Source organism: Trachypithecus francoisi, unplaced genomic scaffold, assembly GCF_009764315.1.
Source record: "Trachypithecus francoisi isolate TF-2019V2 unplaced genomic scaffold, Tfra_2.0 Lachesis_group1, whole genome shotgun sequence".
Classification (NCBI taxonomy): Eukaryota; Metazoa; Chordata; class Mammalia; order Primates; family Cercopithecidae; genus Trachypithecus; species Trachypithecus francoisi.
Genome location: NW_022681454.1, coordinates 83453149 through 83472292, shown reverse-complemented (window position 1 = coordinate 83472292; position 19144 = coordinate 83453149). Strand labels below are relative to the sequence as shown.

General features: G+C 37.2%; 1 protein-coding gene across 2 annotated transcripts in view; it reads right to left on the bottom strand.

Annotated features, from left to right (window-relative positions):
* Window positions 1-19144, bottom strand: part of CORIN (corin, serine peptidase) — a 259724-nt gene that overhangs the window by 154602 nt on the left and 85978 nt on the right. For both annotated transcript variants that reach the window (XM_033214755.1, XM_033214756.1), the window contains exon 4: window positions 13970-14177. In XM_033214755.1, the coding sequence (XP_033070646.1) occupies window positions 13970-14177 (208 nt within the window). The remainder of the gene's footprint in view (window positions 1-13969; window positions 14178-19144) is intronic.

Genomic DNA, 19144 nt, shown 5'->3' with positions numbered 1-19144 from the left:
TATTTTCATTGCACTTATCACTATCCGCTAAATGAATATTTATTATCTGTCTATTTTATTTGCTTACTGCCTATCTCTCACTGACATGACATAAGCTCCGTGAAGCCAAGGATATTTGTTTATTTCATCTGCAGCTCTATCCCTGCTGTGCACAGTCAGCACTCCACAATTATCTGTTGAATAAGTAAGTGAATCACATGCAGAGGTGATTCCTGTCTGAGATAAAGCTGTCAGTAGCAAAGTTGGGAGGGGAACTTAACTCCCAACTTAATGGGGTATACAAAAGCTCACACTACCTGCCCACGAGGTCCCCTCCACTTCAGGTCAGCAGGTTCTACATGCACTATTCAACCTTTAAATAATGCCCATGTAAGTTAAATGTCAGTAAAACTGTCATAAATGAAAAGCCTACACAGACTGAGGGTCTTGTTTGTTATGCCAATAGTAGTGTGTCACTCTTAAAATAGAGAAACTTAGAAAATACTAACAGATAAACACAGTTTGAATTAAGATGGGCATGAATAATGTAAAAATGACACAGCCATTCTGAAAGAGAATATAAAATTCCATTCTCTTTTAACCAACACATTCCTGATTCTCATTAATATCTGGCATACTTACCAGGGCCCAGAGGATGAGAGATTAACAGATCACAGAAGAAATGTGCAATTGTTTAATTATTTTGCAGCTGTTTTGATTTTTTTTACACATTATGAAATGGTGCCATAAATATGGATATTCAAATGAATAACAAGTATTATTTATAGATTCTAATCAGAGCCACATAATTATCAGGGGAACCCACCCCCAATATTTCAACATAGGTTCTTTCTGTTTTCCCTAAGAGTCAGCTGGTCTAAGAAATAAAGAGAAAGAGTACAAAGAGAGGAATTTTACAGCTGGGCCTCCAGGGGTGACATCACATATCTGTAGGTCCGTGATCTGTAGTACCCCCTGAGCTGCAAAACCAGCAGGTTTTTATTAAGGACTTTAAAAGGGGAGGGGGTATACAAACAGGGAGTAGGTCACAAAGATCACATACTTTAAAGGGCAATAAAGATCACAAGGCAAAGGGCAAAATTAGAATTACTGATGAGGGTCTATGTTCAGCTGTGCACATACTGTATTGATAAGCATCTTAAACAACAAGAAACAGGTTTCGAGAGCAGAAAACTGGTCTGACCTCAATTTTACCAGGGCGGGATCTTTTCCCCACCCAAAAAACCTTGAGCGTACTGCAGGAGACCAGGGCATATTTCAGTCCTTATCCCAACCACATAAGACAGACACTCCCAGAATGGCCATTTATAGACCTCCCCCTAGGAATGCATTCCTTCCCCAGGGTATTAATTATTAATATTCCTTGCTGGGAAAAGAATTCAGTGATATCTCTTCTATTTGCATGTCCATTTATAGGCTCTCTGCAAGAAGAAAAATATGGCTCTATTCTGCCTGACCCTACAGGCAGTCAGACATTATGGTTATCTTCCCTTGTTCCCTGAAAATCGCTGTTATTCTGTTCTTTTTCAAAGTGCACTGATTTCATATTGTTCAAACACACGTTTTACAATCAATTTTTACAATAGTGGTCCTGAGGTGATGTACATTCTCAGCTTAAGAAGATAACAGGATTAAGAGATTAAAGTAAAATAGGCATAAGAAATTTTGAGAGCATTATTTGGGAACTGATAAATGTCAATGAAATCTTCACAATTTATGTTTCTCTGCCACAACTCCAGCTGGTCCCTCCATTCGGGGTCCCTGACTTCCCCCAACACATAATACCAATGAATTATTGAGGAGAAAGGTACTGCACAGAGCTTGATGAAATGTGTGTGCTTGTGACACTGTCAGTAACATGACAAGGCATTTTTAGATATATTTTATCTGTCATGGCCTGATTCTCTAGCTTTACATCTTTGTAAAATGAAAGTAATCAGAATTATATGACAGTATCTTACCTATGCTTTGAGCCATTTTGGCTCATAAAATGAAACCTCATCTATCACTTCATATTTTATATATAATACCAAAAAAGCAACTAAGTCACCAGTGTTGTATGATGTTGAAAAGGGAACTTTGCTACAACCAGCCACCTAAACAGCCAGGTTGCCAGAACTCATGTACCTGACTGCTGTTTCCAGGTTAGCAGATAAATTCAGGAAAGTAAGCAGCAGATGACTTTCAGAATATTTCTTTAGTAACAGCAATAATGCTCATCCTTTTTGCTTGACTACTGATCTATATACATTTTTAAAAACTATAAATATGAAAATATTTAAGTCCTTAATGTTTCCACTTATTCCGAAATGTGAAACAATTTGGGGTATATGTAACTTAACACCTAGAGCCTAAAATTCTATTTTCTACCATGAACTGTTTAAGCAAAGACCAATCCACCCAAGACACAGAGGGGTCAAGCAGATGACATAGCTCCTCCCCAGGGTGATACCCTTTAAATAGTTGTTTAATATTTATTTGGGTGAGAAACTGAGATTCGCATTGAAGAGAAACAGGACTTTAGGTACCAGGGTCCCAATTTGCAAACTCAACTTAGTAAACCAGAAGTCCTGCAGTTAACTTGGCCCATTCTTTCTGAAGGCAGTTAGGTGGCCAGTTGTTGCTACTGGATATGATCGATCATATGTCAACACCATGCCCCCCAAAACCTTCAAGAAGATTCTCCGATTAGTATTTCAAAGCAAACATAAGAGAGTTTTTGAGAAAATCTATGCCAAATTTAATTTTCTTCATCTTGTTTCATGAGTTTTTAGAGTTCCTTATTAATCAGTGCCTTGGGCAACTGTAAATAGACCTGCCTCTCAACCCAGTGAAAAACCAATTAACCTTAGGATGCTGGATTCCTTACCCTAGTGTCTCCAGTAAGTTCTCATCAGTTGCTTTAAATACCTCCAGTAATAGCAAACTCACCATTTCCTGAGATGACAATTCTATATTTACACAAGTTTATTATCCATAAAATTCTTCCTTTAGTTAAGTAGGAATTTACTCCTCAATGGCTTTCAATTACTAGTTCTATTAATATGTTTGCCCTATGGAAGAACACAGAAAAAGTATGCTCCGCCTTCCATCTCATGGCCCAGAAACATTTGAGAATGGCCATGGTACGTCCTGAGAGGTTCACACCCCCAGTTTCCTCAAAGATTCTTCACATGAACAGATTCTCAATCACTATTCTTGTCAGTATCCTCTTGACATTTTATTGTTGTTTTCTTTCTGTTATTTATATAAACTTTAATGCTAAAATTTTCAATTAGAAAGTCTTTTTAACTGAGTACATATGAGTTAATATTAAGAAGAAGCACAGAGCTGCCAAGCCAGTCTTCAGGCACAATCTAGTGATTCCTTATCCATTAGGTCCAGGATTTTAACAGTGATGGAGAAGTGAGAGTTAATGTAATATCTTTTAGCTGGTTATTCTGCCAACCAGATCATCAGTGTTGCCTGATTTTACAAAGAAGCTCAGGAGCTTCAGAAAGAAGCTAAATTATCTCTGGAAATATTATCCAAGTCACCTTAAAGTTTCAATTCCTTTAAAATATATACAAAATTTGATTTAAGCAAAAATTTTAGGAACATATAAATTATACAAAAAGTGTAGTACAACTATAGTCAACATATTTTGAACTCTCATTAACCTAGACATTTAGGAGGATTCCTTGACTGAAGAGTTCATTTATTCCTTTACTTAAATATTTAATGAGCACCTGCTATGTGCTGGGCAGTGTTCTGAACAATGGGTATACAATGGTGTGCAAAGTCAACAAGTTCTCTGCCACTGTGGAGCTTATAAAGTAAGAGAGGCAATAAACAGGCAAAAGGGGATATAACTGTGCCATGGTGAAAGATAACAGGCCCTATTGAGTATGATCAGAGATTTCTCTGCAGAGATGTCTTCTGAAAAGAGGGCTTAGTGTGAGGAGAAAGATGCTACCAGGTAAAAGGAACATTATACGCAAAGGAAGCTAGAAAGAGGTTGGCATTTTTGAGAGGTAGAAAGGAAGGTCACTGCAACTGGAGCCAGGTCTATGACACTAGAGAAGCAAAAAGGGCTTCAGAAACTATGGCAGGGACTTAAAACTGGCAATGGACAGAGCTATGCTTTGAATCAAATGTAATCTGCCCCCAAACTTTCAAGCGCATTCTCTGCAGTTGCCAGATGAAATTCTTTAATCTTCAGTGAACACACATAATATAGAATTTGGGTAACAGTATTGTGTTTTTCAAGAAGCTCATTTGAGGAAACTCATTTGGTTCTCACTGAAAACCTACAAGGATTAAGTACACTAAAGAAAACTGTAGTATACTATGGAAAATTAAGTACACGACAGAAAACATGTAGTTCCCATGCTTCAGGTGAAATTTTTAATCTCAGTCATGTTGCTACGTAAATTTTTTATATAATTGCTCTAGATATTAAGAATATTTGTTTAGGACCTAGTGGCAAATCAATATGTCAGAGGGAAAAATAAATAACTGACACATCAAATTCTTAAAGTTAAAATCTCATTTCAGGAGCATGGAATATATCTGCAATGTATTGGAACATACAAGCAAGCTAGAGACAATCTGCTAGGTCTCCTCCATTTCAATTAGCCTGTTTTGCAGTACATGGTATGTACATTTATTAAAAGCAGACACAGTCTAAAGGAGAAACTGTCAAAGCTCATTGCTATAACATACACAATAGTTGATGAGAATCTGAGGTCTCAAAGGAATCAGGTTAAAAATTATAACATTTACACATACCATTACAATACTTTTAAATTAAGTTTTAAATAGTATTAAGTAGGTATTGTCTCTAGGATGAAACACAAGCAAATCTTCATTATTTGGTTAGCAGAGGAAATTAGTATGATGAATGATCCAAAATAATGAAATATAAAAGAAAACTATATTTGATGTTAGAATTTTTTTATAATACATTTTACTTCTCTGAACTCACTTTGCTTATTAAAATTTAGCTTGCAGATCCCACACATACACTAAGTGACAGCAAGAAGCATTGGTCTGAAAGTGCAATTATAAAATTAAATATAATAATAAATGCAGGGCCGGGAGTCGTGGCTCACAGCTGTAATCCCACCACTTTGGGAGGCTGAGATGGGTGGATCACTTGAGGTCAGGAATTCGAGACAAGCCCGGATATTGTGGTGAAACCTCATCTCTACTAAAAATACAAAAATTAGCCAGGCACGGTGGTGGGCGCCTGTAATCCCAGCTACTCAGGAGGCTGAGGCAGGGAGAATTGCTTGAACCTAGGAGGTGGAGGTTGCAGTGAGCCAAGATCGCACTCCAGCCTTAGCAAGAGAGCGAGACTCTGCCTCAAAAAATAATAATAATAAATGCAATAATAAAAAATAAAATAAGTCCCCAAAGGATACTTGAAAATTAATATAATAATGGATATCATTTTCCATTAAAATAGAAAGTAAAAAATTACCGTATTAGCACACTTATCAGGTCAGGGGAAAAGCAAATTGTACCTAAAAGTGCCCTGAAAATTGTAAGTAGCTTAAGTAAAATTTTACAATATTCAAGTAGAGATTGAATTACAATCAGGATAATGATCAAAATGAATTTAGAGACACCTGGAACCTGAATGAACTTGATTTTATTATCTTATTTATGTGTATACAAGAGCCTATAGAGAAATTAAAGCAAAGAGATGTAAGTGAAATTATGAAAAATTAAGCAGAAATGGAACTGACATCTAGCTCCAGAAGCCCTATGTAGTCTACCTAGTTTTGTTTTAATCCGTATAGTATTCTACATTCTTTGCAATCCTTCAATACTTAGAATACTTACCATATGTTAGCAATACTTATTTTATTAATAAATAATATTAATAAGTAACTGATAAGTAATAATATTATAATTAATAAGTAATACTTAGACTATGTCAGGAATGCTCATTTATTAATAATTAACAAATGATAAATTAACATTTTCAGAGTAATTAATACCTTATAATTAGTTAATAATTATTAATGAATAACCTTCATATTTCACTAGTACTACCTGTCCTTTTCAATCCAGTATTTTATAACTATTGATGATGTTTCTTCGTAAGAGCCAGGCATTGTTCCAAGCATGCTTTATTACTTAATCCTCATACTAACTTTGTAAAGTAAATACCACTACTATATCCATATCACATAAGAGGGGGCTGCTGCATGTGCCTTCAGAGCTTGCTTTCTCAACCACTACTGTGTGTTGAATGGTGGTCTCCCAAAAATATGTTCATGTCCTAACTCCTGGAACCTGTGAATATTATCTTATTTGGAGAAAAGGTCTTTGTGGATGTAATAAGAATCTTGAGATGAAGATGTCATCTTGGATTGTATGGGTGGCCACTAAATTCAATGACAAATGTCTATATGAGAGCCAAAAGAGGAGAAGACACAGACATACAGAGGAGAACACCATGTGAAGGCGAAGACAAACCAAGAGCGATTTGGCCGTAAGTCAAAGCATATCTGAAACCACCAGAAGCTGGCAAAGGAAGGAAATGAATTATTTCTGGAGCCCCAGAAGAAGGGGATGGCCTTGCCAGACTTTGGAATTCAAGCCTCCAAAGCTGGAAGAGAACAAATGTCAGTGTTTAAGCCACCCAGATTTTGTAGTCATTTGCTATGGCAGCCCTAGGATATGCTCACAACCACCGTATTATACTACTGCAGTCTAGGAACATAAAGGGCCTCTTCACTACCACCCCATATCTTCATTCATGGGAAAAGCCTAACAGCTCCTCTCTCTCTTCATACTGTGAAAACACCTGCAACTGATAGTTTACAACAAAACATTTTCCTGAATGCCACTGGGTGACAGTTCTTTAGTTACTTCTGCAATTCAGAATCTACTGTTTTTATCCTACCTCAACACTATAGCAATGCAGGCTTTTTCCAGTTAAAATAATAAATGCTTTTTCCCTATTTGGGGCAGATTTTATACATTAATTAAATCAGTACAAGTAACATGGAATTTATTTGCACTTCAAAATGCAATTCAAAGGGGACAGTACAACTGATGCCACAGAAATACAAAGGACCGTGAAGACTAGTATGACAATTATATGCCAATGAATTAGATAACCTAGAAGAAATGAATAGACTCTTTGACATGTACAACCCACCAAGATTAAATTATGAAGAAGCAGAAACTATTAACAGACTATTAAGGAGTATGGAGATTGAATTAGTAATAAAAGTCTCCCATCAAAGAAAAGCCCAGGACCTGATGGCTTCACTGCTAAATTCTATGAAACATTTAAAGAAGAGCTAATACAAACTCTTCTTAAACTCTTCCAAAAAATTGAATAGGAGAGAATGCTTCCAAAGTCATTATTCTGACACCAAAACCAGATAAAAGCAAGACAAAAACAAACAAACAAACAAAAAACTGCAGGCCAATATCCCTAATGAACATTGATGCAAAAATCCTCAGCAAAATACTATCAAACAAAGCTCAAATGCACATTAAAAAGATCATTCACCATGATCAAATGGGATTCATCACAGGTATGAAAGGGTGGCCCAACATAACCAAATCAATAAACATGATACATCACATTAACAGAATGAAGGACAAAAACATGATCACCTCAACAGATGCAGGAAAAGCATTTGACAAAATTCAACATTTATTCATGACAAAAATACTCAACAAATTAGATTTAGAAGGAAAGTACCTCAACATAATAAAGCTGTTAACATCATACTCAATATACAAAATTTAAAAGTTTTCCTCTAAGATCTGAAATAAGACAAGGATACCCACTCTCATTACTTTTATACAACATAGCACTAGAAATCCTGGTTAGAGCAATTAGGCAAGAGAAGGAAATAAAAGCCATCCAAACCGGAAAGAAAGAAGTTAACTTGTCCCTGTTTGCAGAAAACACTGACCTTACATATATAGAAAACCTTAAAGAAAACCCTAAAGACTACACATGCACACACACACACATACACACACACAAAATCTGTTAGATCTATAAACAAATACAGTAAAGTAGCAGAATACAAAAATCAACAAAAAAATCAGTAGGATTTCTATACACACACACAGTAAACTGAAAAAAATATATATGTATGTACTATATATAATATATATATTATATATGTATGTACTATATATAATATATATATTATATATGTATATATTATATGTATATTTGAGACAGTCTCGCTCTGTCATCCCGGCTGAAGTGCAGTGGCCGGATCTCAGCTCACTGCAAGCTCCGCCTCCCGGGTTCATGCCATTCTCCTGCCTCAGCCTCCCAAGTAGCTGGGACTACAGGCATGTGCCACCGTGCCCGGCTAATTTTTTGTATTTTTAGTAGAGACAGGGTTTCACCGTGTTTGCCAGATGGTCTCAATCTCCTGACCTCGTGATCTGCCCACCTTGGTCTCCCAAAGTGCTGGAATTACAGGCGTGAGCCACCACACCCAGCTTGAAAAATGTATTTTAAAAATCCAATCCTGCTTACAATAGCTACGAAAAACACTTTGGAATAAATAAGGAAGTGAAAGATCTCTACACTAATAACTATAAACACTGAAAAATATTGAAGAAGGCACAAATAAGTGGAAAGATATGGATGTTCATGGTTGGAAGAATTCATATTGTTAATACATCCATACTGACCAAGTGATCTAGAGTCAATGCAATTCCTATGAAAATATCAATGATATTTTTCACAGAAACAGAAAATACAATCCCCAAATTTGCATGGAACCACAAAAGACAAAATAGCCAAAACAAGCCTGATCAAAAAAAAAAAAAAAAAAACTAGAGGCATCACACTACCTAACTTCAAAATATACTACAAAACATAGTGATATGGTTTGGCTGTGTCCCCACCCAAATCTCATCTTGAATTGTAGTTTCTATAATCCCCATTTGTCATAGGAAGCATCCAGTGGAAGGTAATTGAATCATGGTGGCAGTTACCCCCATGTTGCTGTTCTTGTGATAGTGAGTGAGTTCTCATGAAATCTGATGGTTTTATAAGGGGTTTTTCCCCGTTTTGCTTGGAACTTCTCCTTCCTGCCATCATGTGAAGAAGAACGTGTTTGCTTCCCCTTCTACCATTATGTTTCCTGAGGCCTTCCCAGACATGCAGAACTGTGAGTCAATTAAACCTCCTTCATTTATAAATTACCCAGTCTTGTGCAGTCCTTTATAGCAGTGTGAGACTGGAATAATACACATAGTAACTGAAACAGTATGGTATTGGTATAAAAACAGTCGCATAGACCAATGGAATGGAATTGAGATCCCATAAATAAATCCATGCCTTTACAGCAAGCTAGTTTTTGACAAACATGCCAAGAACACACAATGGAGAAAGGACAGTCATTTCATGCAATGGAGAAGAGATAGTCAATAAATGGTGTTGGGGAAACTGCCTATCAACATGCAGAAGAATGAAATTAGACTCTTATTGCATAGGATATGCAAAAATGAACTCAAAATGGGTTAAAGACTTAAATGTAAGGGCCCAAACTATGAAACTACTAAAAGAAAATATAGGGGGAACCTATAGCCTGGTTAATGATTTTTGGGAAATGATCCCAAAAGATCAAGCATCAAAAGCAAAAGTAGACAAATGATATGTTATCAAACTAAAAGCTTCTGCACAGCAAAGGAAATAACAGAGTGAAGAGACAACCTATGGAATGGGAGAAAATACTTGCAAGCTATACATCTGATAAAGGGTTAATATTCAAAATACATAAGGAACTCAAACACCTCAGTAGCAAGAAAACAAACCACCTGATGATAAAATGGGCAAAAAAAAAAAAAAAACCCTGAATAGACATTCCTCAAAAGAAGACATATAAATGGCCAATAGGTATATGAAAAAGTGTTGGCCGGGCGCGGTGGCTCAAGCCTGTAATCCCAGCACTTTGGGAGGCCGAGACGGGCGGATCACGAGGTCAGGAGATCGAGGCCATCCTGGCTAACACGGTGAAACCCCGTCTCTACTAAAAAATACAAAAAAACTAGCTGGGCGAGGTGGCGGGCGCCTGTAGTCCCAGCTACTCCGGAGGCTGAGGCAGGAGAATAGCGTGAACCCGGGAGGTGGAGCTTGCAGTGAGCTGAGATCTGGCCACTGCACTCCGGCCTGGGTGACAGAGCAAGACTCCATCTCAAAAAGTAAATAAATAAATAAATAAATAAATAGTGTTAAACATCACTAATTATTAGGGCAATGCAAATCAAAACCTCAAATCCCGCCACTACTTTATCAAATAAGTTTAGGTAATATTCAAAATCTTTTGTTGTCATTTCAACAATGTTCACAGCATCTACACCAGGAATAGATTTAATCTCAAGAAATCACTTTCTTTGTTCATCCATAAAAAGCTACTCCTTATCCATTCAAGTTTGATCATGAGCTTGTAGCAATTCAGTAACATCTTCAGGCTCCACTTTTAGTTATAGTTCTCTTGCTATTTTCACAACCTCTGCAGTTACTTTCTCCACTAAAGTCTTGAACCCCTCAAAGTCATCCATGAGTGTTAGAATCAAGTTCTTCCAAATCACTGTTAATGTTAATGTTTTCACCTCCTGTCATGTATCACAAGCATTCTTAATGGAATCTAGAATGGTAAATTATTCCCTAAAGGTTTTCAATTTTCTTTGCCCAGATCCATTAGAGAAATCACAATCTATCTATGGCAGCTACAGCCTTATGAAATGTATTTCTTAAATAATAAGGCTTGAAAGTCAAAATTATTCTTTGATTGATGGGCTGCAGAAGAGATATTTTGTTAACAGGCAAGAAAATAACATTCATTTCCTCGTACATCTCCATAGAGCTCTTGGGTGACCAGGTGCATTGTCAGTGAATAGTAATATTTTAAAAGAAATTTGTATTTTTCTGAGCAGTAGGTGTCAAAGGTAGGCTTCAAAATAATCAGAAAGCAGTTTCCCTATTGCCATTTATTGACTGTCTTTTCTCCATTGCATGAAATGACTGTCCTTTCTCCATTGAGTGTTCTTGGCACCTTTGTTAAACACCAGTTTGCTGTAAAGACATGGATTTATTTATTGGACCTCGTTTCCATTCCATTGGTCTATCAGTAAACAGGTGTGCTGTCATCCAGGCTTTTCTGTTACACTTATAGAGTATGAATGAGTAGATTTAGCATACTTGTTAACGGCCTTAGGATTCTGGGAATGGCAAAAGATCATTGGCTTCAACTTACAGTCACCAGCTGAATTAGACCTTAACAAGAGAGTCAGTTTGTCTTTGAAGTTTTAAAGCCAGGCACTGACTTCTCTAGCTAGCAAAGTCCTAGATGGCATCTTCTTCCAGTAGAAAGCTATTTTCCTAAACTGAAAATCTGTCATTTAGTGTAGGCATCTTTATCAATGATCTTAGCTAAATCTTCTAGATGACTTGCTGCAGCTTCTAAATGAGCACTTGTTACATCATCTTGCACATTTATGTCATGGTGATGGTTTCTTTCCTTAAATCTCATGAACCAATCTCTGCTAGCATCAAACTTTTCTTCTCCAGCTTCCTCACCTCTTCCAGACTTCACAAAATTAAAGAGTTACGATCTTGCTCTAGATTAGGTTTTGGCTTAAGAGAATGTTGTGGCTGTTTTGATCTTTCATCCAGACCACAAAAACTTTCTCCATATCAGCAATAAGGCTGTTTTGCCTTCTTATCATTTGTGTGTTCACGGGTGTAGCACTGTTTGTTGCCTACAAGAACTTTTGCTTTGCATTCACAATTGGCTAACCGTTGGGTGCAAGAGGCCTAGCTTTCAGCATATCTTGGCTTTCAACATGTCTTCCTCACTAAGCTTAATCATCTTTAGCTTTTCATTTAAAGTGAGAGATATGCCACTCTTCCCTTCACCTGAACACTTAGAGGCCATTGTAGAGTTGTTAATTGGCCTAATTTGAATATCATTGTGTCTCCCAGAATAGGAAGACCCCAGGTGGGGGTGAGAGAGACAATGGAACAATAGTCAATATATGGAATCAACCTAAGTATCCATTAACCAATGAATGCATTAAGAAAATGTGATACACACACACACACACACACACACACACACATATATATATATACAATGGAATACTATTCAGCCATAAAAAAAGAAAAAATCCTGTTATTTGCCACAACATGGATCAACCTGGAGGACACTTTGTTAAGCGGAGTAAGTCAGGCACAGAAAGACAAATACCACAGGATCTCATTTATATATAAAATATTTAAAATTTGATCTAATTGAAATAGAGAGTAGAATAAAGGTTAAAAGAGGCTAGGGAAGTTCAAGGGTGAAGATTGGGGAAATGTTGGTCAAATGACACAAAATTACAGTTACCTAGGGGGAATAAGTTAAAGAGATCTTTTGTATAGCATGGTGACTATAGTTATTGATAAATATATTGTATTCTTAGGTGGTCATAGTGGTGTGTGCCTACACTCCCAGCTACTTGGGGGGCTGAAGCAGGAGGATTGCTTGAGCCCAGGAGCTTGAGGCCAGCCTGGACAATATAGCAAGACCCCGTCTCTAAGTGTGTATGTATATATAGACAAATATGTACATATATACACACATATATGTACACATATGAATGTATATATACACATGTATACACACATATACACACATACATATATGTATGTGTCTGTATATATGTACACACATATGTGTATATATGTATGTATTTGGGTATGTGTAGTATTCTTAAAAAATGCTAAGACAATGGATGTAAAGTGTTCTTACCACAAAAATGGTACAATGTGAGGTGATGTATTTGTTAATCAGCTAGATTTAGCCATTCCATTATGTATGTATACTTCAAAACATCATGTTTACACAATAAATGCATGCAATTTTATCTGCCAATTTAACATAAATAAGAATTCAAACACACAGAAAAAATGCAACTTATTCTTGTATTGCTATTCTGAAACTTTGTAACATTTTAATTCAGAAAATAATTGGTGCTATATGTGAATAAGTAATACATGCTTTGAAATTTTTTTAAGTGTATACTTAATATTCCAAAAATTCCATGACATACTTTTGATTCATGTACTTACTGAAATTTTCCCTGATCCTGTTTGATATCATGCTGGAAAGCCTCTGTCTATCTCTCTGTGTCTACACTTTGCCCTTCTTGCCCTGCTCTGCCTACCAGTGTTGAGTGGAAGAACCACCCAACATCTAGGTATGGTTGATACTTGCTTTAAAGTATAAGATTTGGGACTTTTGAACTGATGAGATTTAGTTGAAATTCTGGATTTCATCCACCATGCTCACATGAATTATGCACCCTTGTCCTCTGGTTGTGGATGAGTTCATTTGGTGAGAGGCACTGGCAGATGGGAGGGTGAGAGGTAAGTGAGGTCAGGGTATTTATCCCTCCTTCTCTCTCACTGCAAGACTGAAGGGTTGGCAGTGGCTATGCTCCTCTGCCTAGGGTCATAGCACCTGGCCTGTCCGAGATCCTTCACCCATAGATACAACTCTCTGTAGGTGCTACTGGCCGTTATTCCCCTTCAATCTTGGGTGGTAGAACTATATCTCCGTATCATGAGATCCTGGTGCCTCCTATCACTTACTTGTTCTCTTAACCCTGCCCACAGCTCCATAAATAGTCTCTTCAAGAAACTCTCTTATCACCCCTTTGAGTGTGTTGTCTATCCTCACTGAAACAGCTATTATGGTATTCCTCTGATAGCAGCAATCTAACATTGTGAATAATTTTTTCCCATAAATAAAATTATTCCAGATTTTCAAAACATTTCTATTTTCAAAGAATTAGAACTAGCCATGACTAATGTGGGGGTGGGGTTTACTCCTTTAGTGACAACCAAAATGAAAGGGAGTTGTTTGGATAATTTTTTTTCTCCTAGGATACTTCTGCTATAACCAACTCTTATCACTGAATAATTTGGGTACCCAAATACCTGTCATCGCCATCAATGATGCACTCAGGGAAGGCGAGACTACAGCCAAACAGCATGATATGTTGATAGCAACTGAGGCGATGGAGATATGTGAAAAACTTGAGGAACTTCTCCATTTCCATGTTTCTGACAACTGAGAGGAGAGGGGTCAGCGTGGAGTGGTAGGGCAGCATCTGGCACTGGCTGTGGGTGATGTTCATGCAGGCACCTGGGAAGTAAAGGCAAGCACATCTAAGAGTGGACACATCAGAAGCAGATGTTTGCAAACTCATTTAGTATTTGTTTATAAGATAAAGTATACTTACTGTAAGAAAAAATTTAGATATGCAATCATACACATATGTGCATGTAAGTATGTGCATGTGTAGGATAATGAAATCAAGCTACAAATACTTACAGAGGAAGAGCATTCATGTCCTGAGAAAATACATACTCTGTATACATAGCTGGTAGGCATATAAACTGGCAATCACCTTTTCTTTTGGATCCCAGCAGGGCAGGGCAATATGGATCCAAAAAAATCTTTTCAATGTGCAAAATCTTTGACATTGTCAAGTCATTTCTAGAAATTTATCCTAAGGAAATAATCATATTTGTGAATGTGGATTTATCTACGGGGATCCTGATCTTTGCATAGTTTACACTTTTTAAAAGATAGAAATCATCTAAATATTCAGCAAAAAGTATTGTTCTAAATATATGGAACAAACAATAGAATATTTAATTTAGGTACATGAAAGATGCTTCAGAAGACTATTTAATCACATGGGATGATGCTCATAATATAATAAATAAAAGTAGGAAGTCACAAAACAATTTGTATACAATGATCTTGTTTTAAAAACACAATTTTGCGAAGATTTGTAATCCCGTCTATGTCCACAGTTCAGGAGCAGCTCAGAGCCTCTGACATTATTGTTGCCCATAGTTGGCTCTTTTGGGCAAAACCACATCCATGGCTTTTCCAATGTCTTCATGCCCGAAATTTGCCTGGTTGACCCGACATAAACAAAAATGTTGACGTGCATTATATGACGGGATTTTAGGAGTCTCTACATTTTCTTTTTTATTTGGTATTCTCTTGTCTGTATAAAGATTCGTTGCTTTTATTGTTGTTGCTTAAACAAGATTCTCTTATTCACAATTACCTCAGTTTCAAGACCTAGTTATATGAAATCATAACTATATTATACATGAGAAAACTCAGTTTTTAGAAGGCTAAGAAATCTGCCTAGAGGTGCGTAGCCATTATGTGTAAATTTCGGATCTGAAACTATGTCTTCTGAGTAATTTCCATTACTTAGAGCTAATGTAGAGGATTATGTTAAAAATAGTTCTTAAGATAATTCTTAATAGTTCATGAGAGGAAGAAGCTAAAAAGCATATAATGAAATATCACAAGGTCTCTATTTATAGTAATATGTAATACACCCATATATTTTTACCACATCTTTTTATCAGTTTCAATTACATTATTTTATTTAGGGGTTATCAGCTTTTGGGCTTATGCCTTTGATAGAAGCCCATATTTGAATAACAAAAGGCTCATTCCCTCCACCTAGCCAAAGAAATCACTGAATATTAAGAGATCATTTGAAAAATGCAAGATAGAAGACATCCTAGGGGCCGGGCGTGGTGGCTCACGCCTGTAATACCAGCACTTTGGGAGGCCGAGGTGGGTGGATCATGAGGTCAGGAGACTGAGATCATCCTGGCTAACACGGTGAAACCCTGTCTCTACTAAAAACACAAAAAATTAGCCTGGTGTGGTGGTGGGCGCCTGTAGTCCCAGCTACTCCAGAGGCTGAGGCAGGAGAATGGTGTGAACCCGGGAGGTGGAGCTTGCAGTGAGCCGAGATCGCTCCACTACACTCCAGCCAGCCTGAGCGACAGAGCAAGACTCCATCACCTCCCCCCGCAAAAAAAAAAAGTCCTAGGAATTTTCCCATAGTAGCATTTGGAGAGCTTCATTGTTTCCTTTACTGCCACATAACATTCCATTGTTGTTGTACTGGGATTTATTTTGAAAACCTCCCTTTAATAAATATTTGAATGGTTTTCAACTTTTTGCTATTATATTGCTGTAATAAGTAACCTGTACATATGCCTGAAATGTACAATAGATTCCCAGAAGTAGAATTGCTAGGTAAACGGATAAGTGCTTTCAGAATTTTGGCAGCTATTGTCAAATTCCCTCATCGTCAAGAAATACTATTTTGCATTCTCGCCAACAGTGTGTGAGGATGTCTGCTTTCTCAGTCTCACCAACAGAGAACAGTGTCAAATTTTTGGATTTTTGCTAATCTGATAGGTGAGAAATTACATTGTAGGGTGATTTTTCATTTGCATTTAACTTGTTGCCAGTGAAGTTGAGCACCTTTTCATATATTTAAGGACCATTTGTATTTTATCTTCAGTTTCATATCCTTGGAAGATTTTTCCTACTGACTTTTAGGGGTGTTTTTTCTACTTTTATAAACTCCTTATAAGGGAGATTAATTTACTGAAATATTCTAACACTTTTTCTTTACTTTTGTGGTTTTGAGATTATTTTAAAGAACTAACAACTATACAATCATTTAATAGATGAATATATTTTATTCTACTTTAATCCAGCTTTTGGTGATAAAAAGATTTGAAAGTTGAAAAGTAGCCAGTTCAGAGGCACAGCTCAAAATCGAATCTGGAGTAAGGTATGATAATATCTGACATTTGAGTACCCCTTTATAGTTTACAAACCACTTCTACCCTTATCTTTTAAGGTTGTATTAGTTAGGTTTGGTTTGGCTGTAGTGAAGGAAAACTGAATATAACATTGCTCTAAGCAGAACAAAATTTCTCTGCCCTATAATAGTCCAGATGAGTGGTCCAGGACAGGAATTGGATCCCGTGGTGCCAGAAACATAGGCTCTTTATGTAGCCCTAACTTCATGGCCCAAGATAGTGAAACCTATGGTCCAGACAGAAGGGTGGAGAAGTAGTAAAGAGGACAAGGGCACACTCTTACTATTTCTTAAGAACAGTTCCAGCTGCTACAAGACCCTTCCACATATATCCCATTATCCAGAACTTCGTCACATGACCACATCTAGTTGCATGACAGACTAGGATTATTCCAGTTTGACATGTGCCCAGATAAAAATGGGGAGTGGGATCAATTACAAATGAAGGAGAATGAATACTGGGGTTCAGCCAGAAACCTCTGCCAGAAAAATAAATAGAGAAGGCATCATTATACTAATTATAAAAGAAAACGAAGGTCGCAGTGGCTCACAACTGTAATCCCAGCACTTCGGGAGGCTAAGGCGGGCAGATCACCTGAGGTCAGGAGTCTGAGACCACCCTGGCCAACATGGTGAAACCCCATCTCTACTGAAAATACAAAAATTAGCCGGGTGTGGTGGCGGGCGCCTGTAATCCCAGCTACTCGGGAGGCTGAGGCAGAAGAATTGCTTAAACTCGGGAGGAGGAGGTTGGCAGTGAGCTGAGATCACACCACGGCACCCCAGCCTGAGCAACAGAGCAAGACTCTGTCTCAAAAAAAAAAAAAAAAACCAACTATTTTCCTATTCAAGATGTTTGATTAAGCATATATCCTCCCTCCTGACACCTCACAAAAAAAAGAATAGTAAAGGGGAAAAAAGCATAAACTCACAACAGCAAAGAGCATGGAGAGGGGCTTCCATCAGTACATAAATATTTTTAGCAAATTTCCACCATCCAAAAACAGCATGCAAAAAATTTTGAAGTTTATGAAAGAGGATGAAGTCAACCTGCCCAGCAGAACCTAGGAGAGGTTCCGGGCTTGAGTTCACAGATAAGGCAGAGAAGAAGAACAAAAACTGGAACTAAAAAAGGGAGACATTAAAGATCTGTATATGAAACAATTGCTCCTCACTCCACCCATAGACACAGAATACAAGAGAGCCAGGAAATTACCACCATTAAAAAGAAAAAAAAAGAAAAATAGTCATCCATCTCTAAAGAAATTACACAAGTGGTCTGAAAACCGAGAAAACTGGTATGGCTATTGGTACCACAGATAAGGTTAATAATAACTGAAAATGTCACTCTGAAAAAATAGAAATAGTTCAAGACAGAAGAGAAGTTTTTAAAAAATCATCAATAACTTCAGAGTAAAGTGATCATGTAATTTATCATCCTACCCGAGAAAATTTAAAGAATGATAACAATGAGCAATTAATAGCTATGCCATGAAAATAACTCTAAACCATGACTGTCTCCTATGAGCCAAGATATATAGATTTAAATAGGTATTGCATCCATAAATGAGAATAGGATGCTAAGAAAAAGAAAACTCAGAAGAGAAAACCTTATAATTGACACCACATAAATGCAAAGGATCATAAGAGATTACTATGAATAATTATACAACAACAAATTAGATAACCTAGAAGAAATACATAAATTCCTGGGTACATACAACTTACCAAGACTGACTCATGAAAAAACAGAAAACCTGAACAGCCCAATAATGAGAAAGGACATTGAATCTGTCAGACCTCTGAGCCCAAGCTAAGCCATCATATCCCCTGTGACCTGCAAGTATACATCCAGATGACCTGAAGTAAATGAAGAATCACAAAAGAAGGGAAAATGGCCTGTTCCTGCCTTAACTGATGACATTACCTTGTGAAATTCCTTCTCCTGACTCATCCTGGCTCAAAAGCTCCCCCACTGGGCACCTTGTGACTCCCACCCCTGCCCTCTGGAGAACAACCCCCTTTGACTGGAATTTTCCACTACCCACCCAAATCTTATAAAGCAGCCCCATCCCATCTCCCTTCACTGACTCTCTTTTCGGACTCAGCCCACCTGCACCCAGGTGAAACAAACAGCCTTGTTGCTCACACAAAGCCTGTTTGGTGGTCTCTTCTCACTGACACGAGTGAAAGAACCAGTAATAAAAAGTCTTCCATCACAGAAAAGCCCAGGACCTGACGGCTTCACTATTAATTCCACAGAACATTTAAAGAATTAATACCAATTCTTTTCAAACTCTTCCAAAAAACTGAAGAAAAACGAATATTTGTAAACACATTTTACAAAGCCAGCATTGCCCTGATACCAAAGCCAGATGAAGACACTACAAGAGAAGAAAATTACAAGTTACTAACTTTGATGAATATAGATACAAAAATCCTCAACAAAATG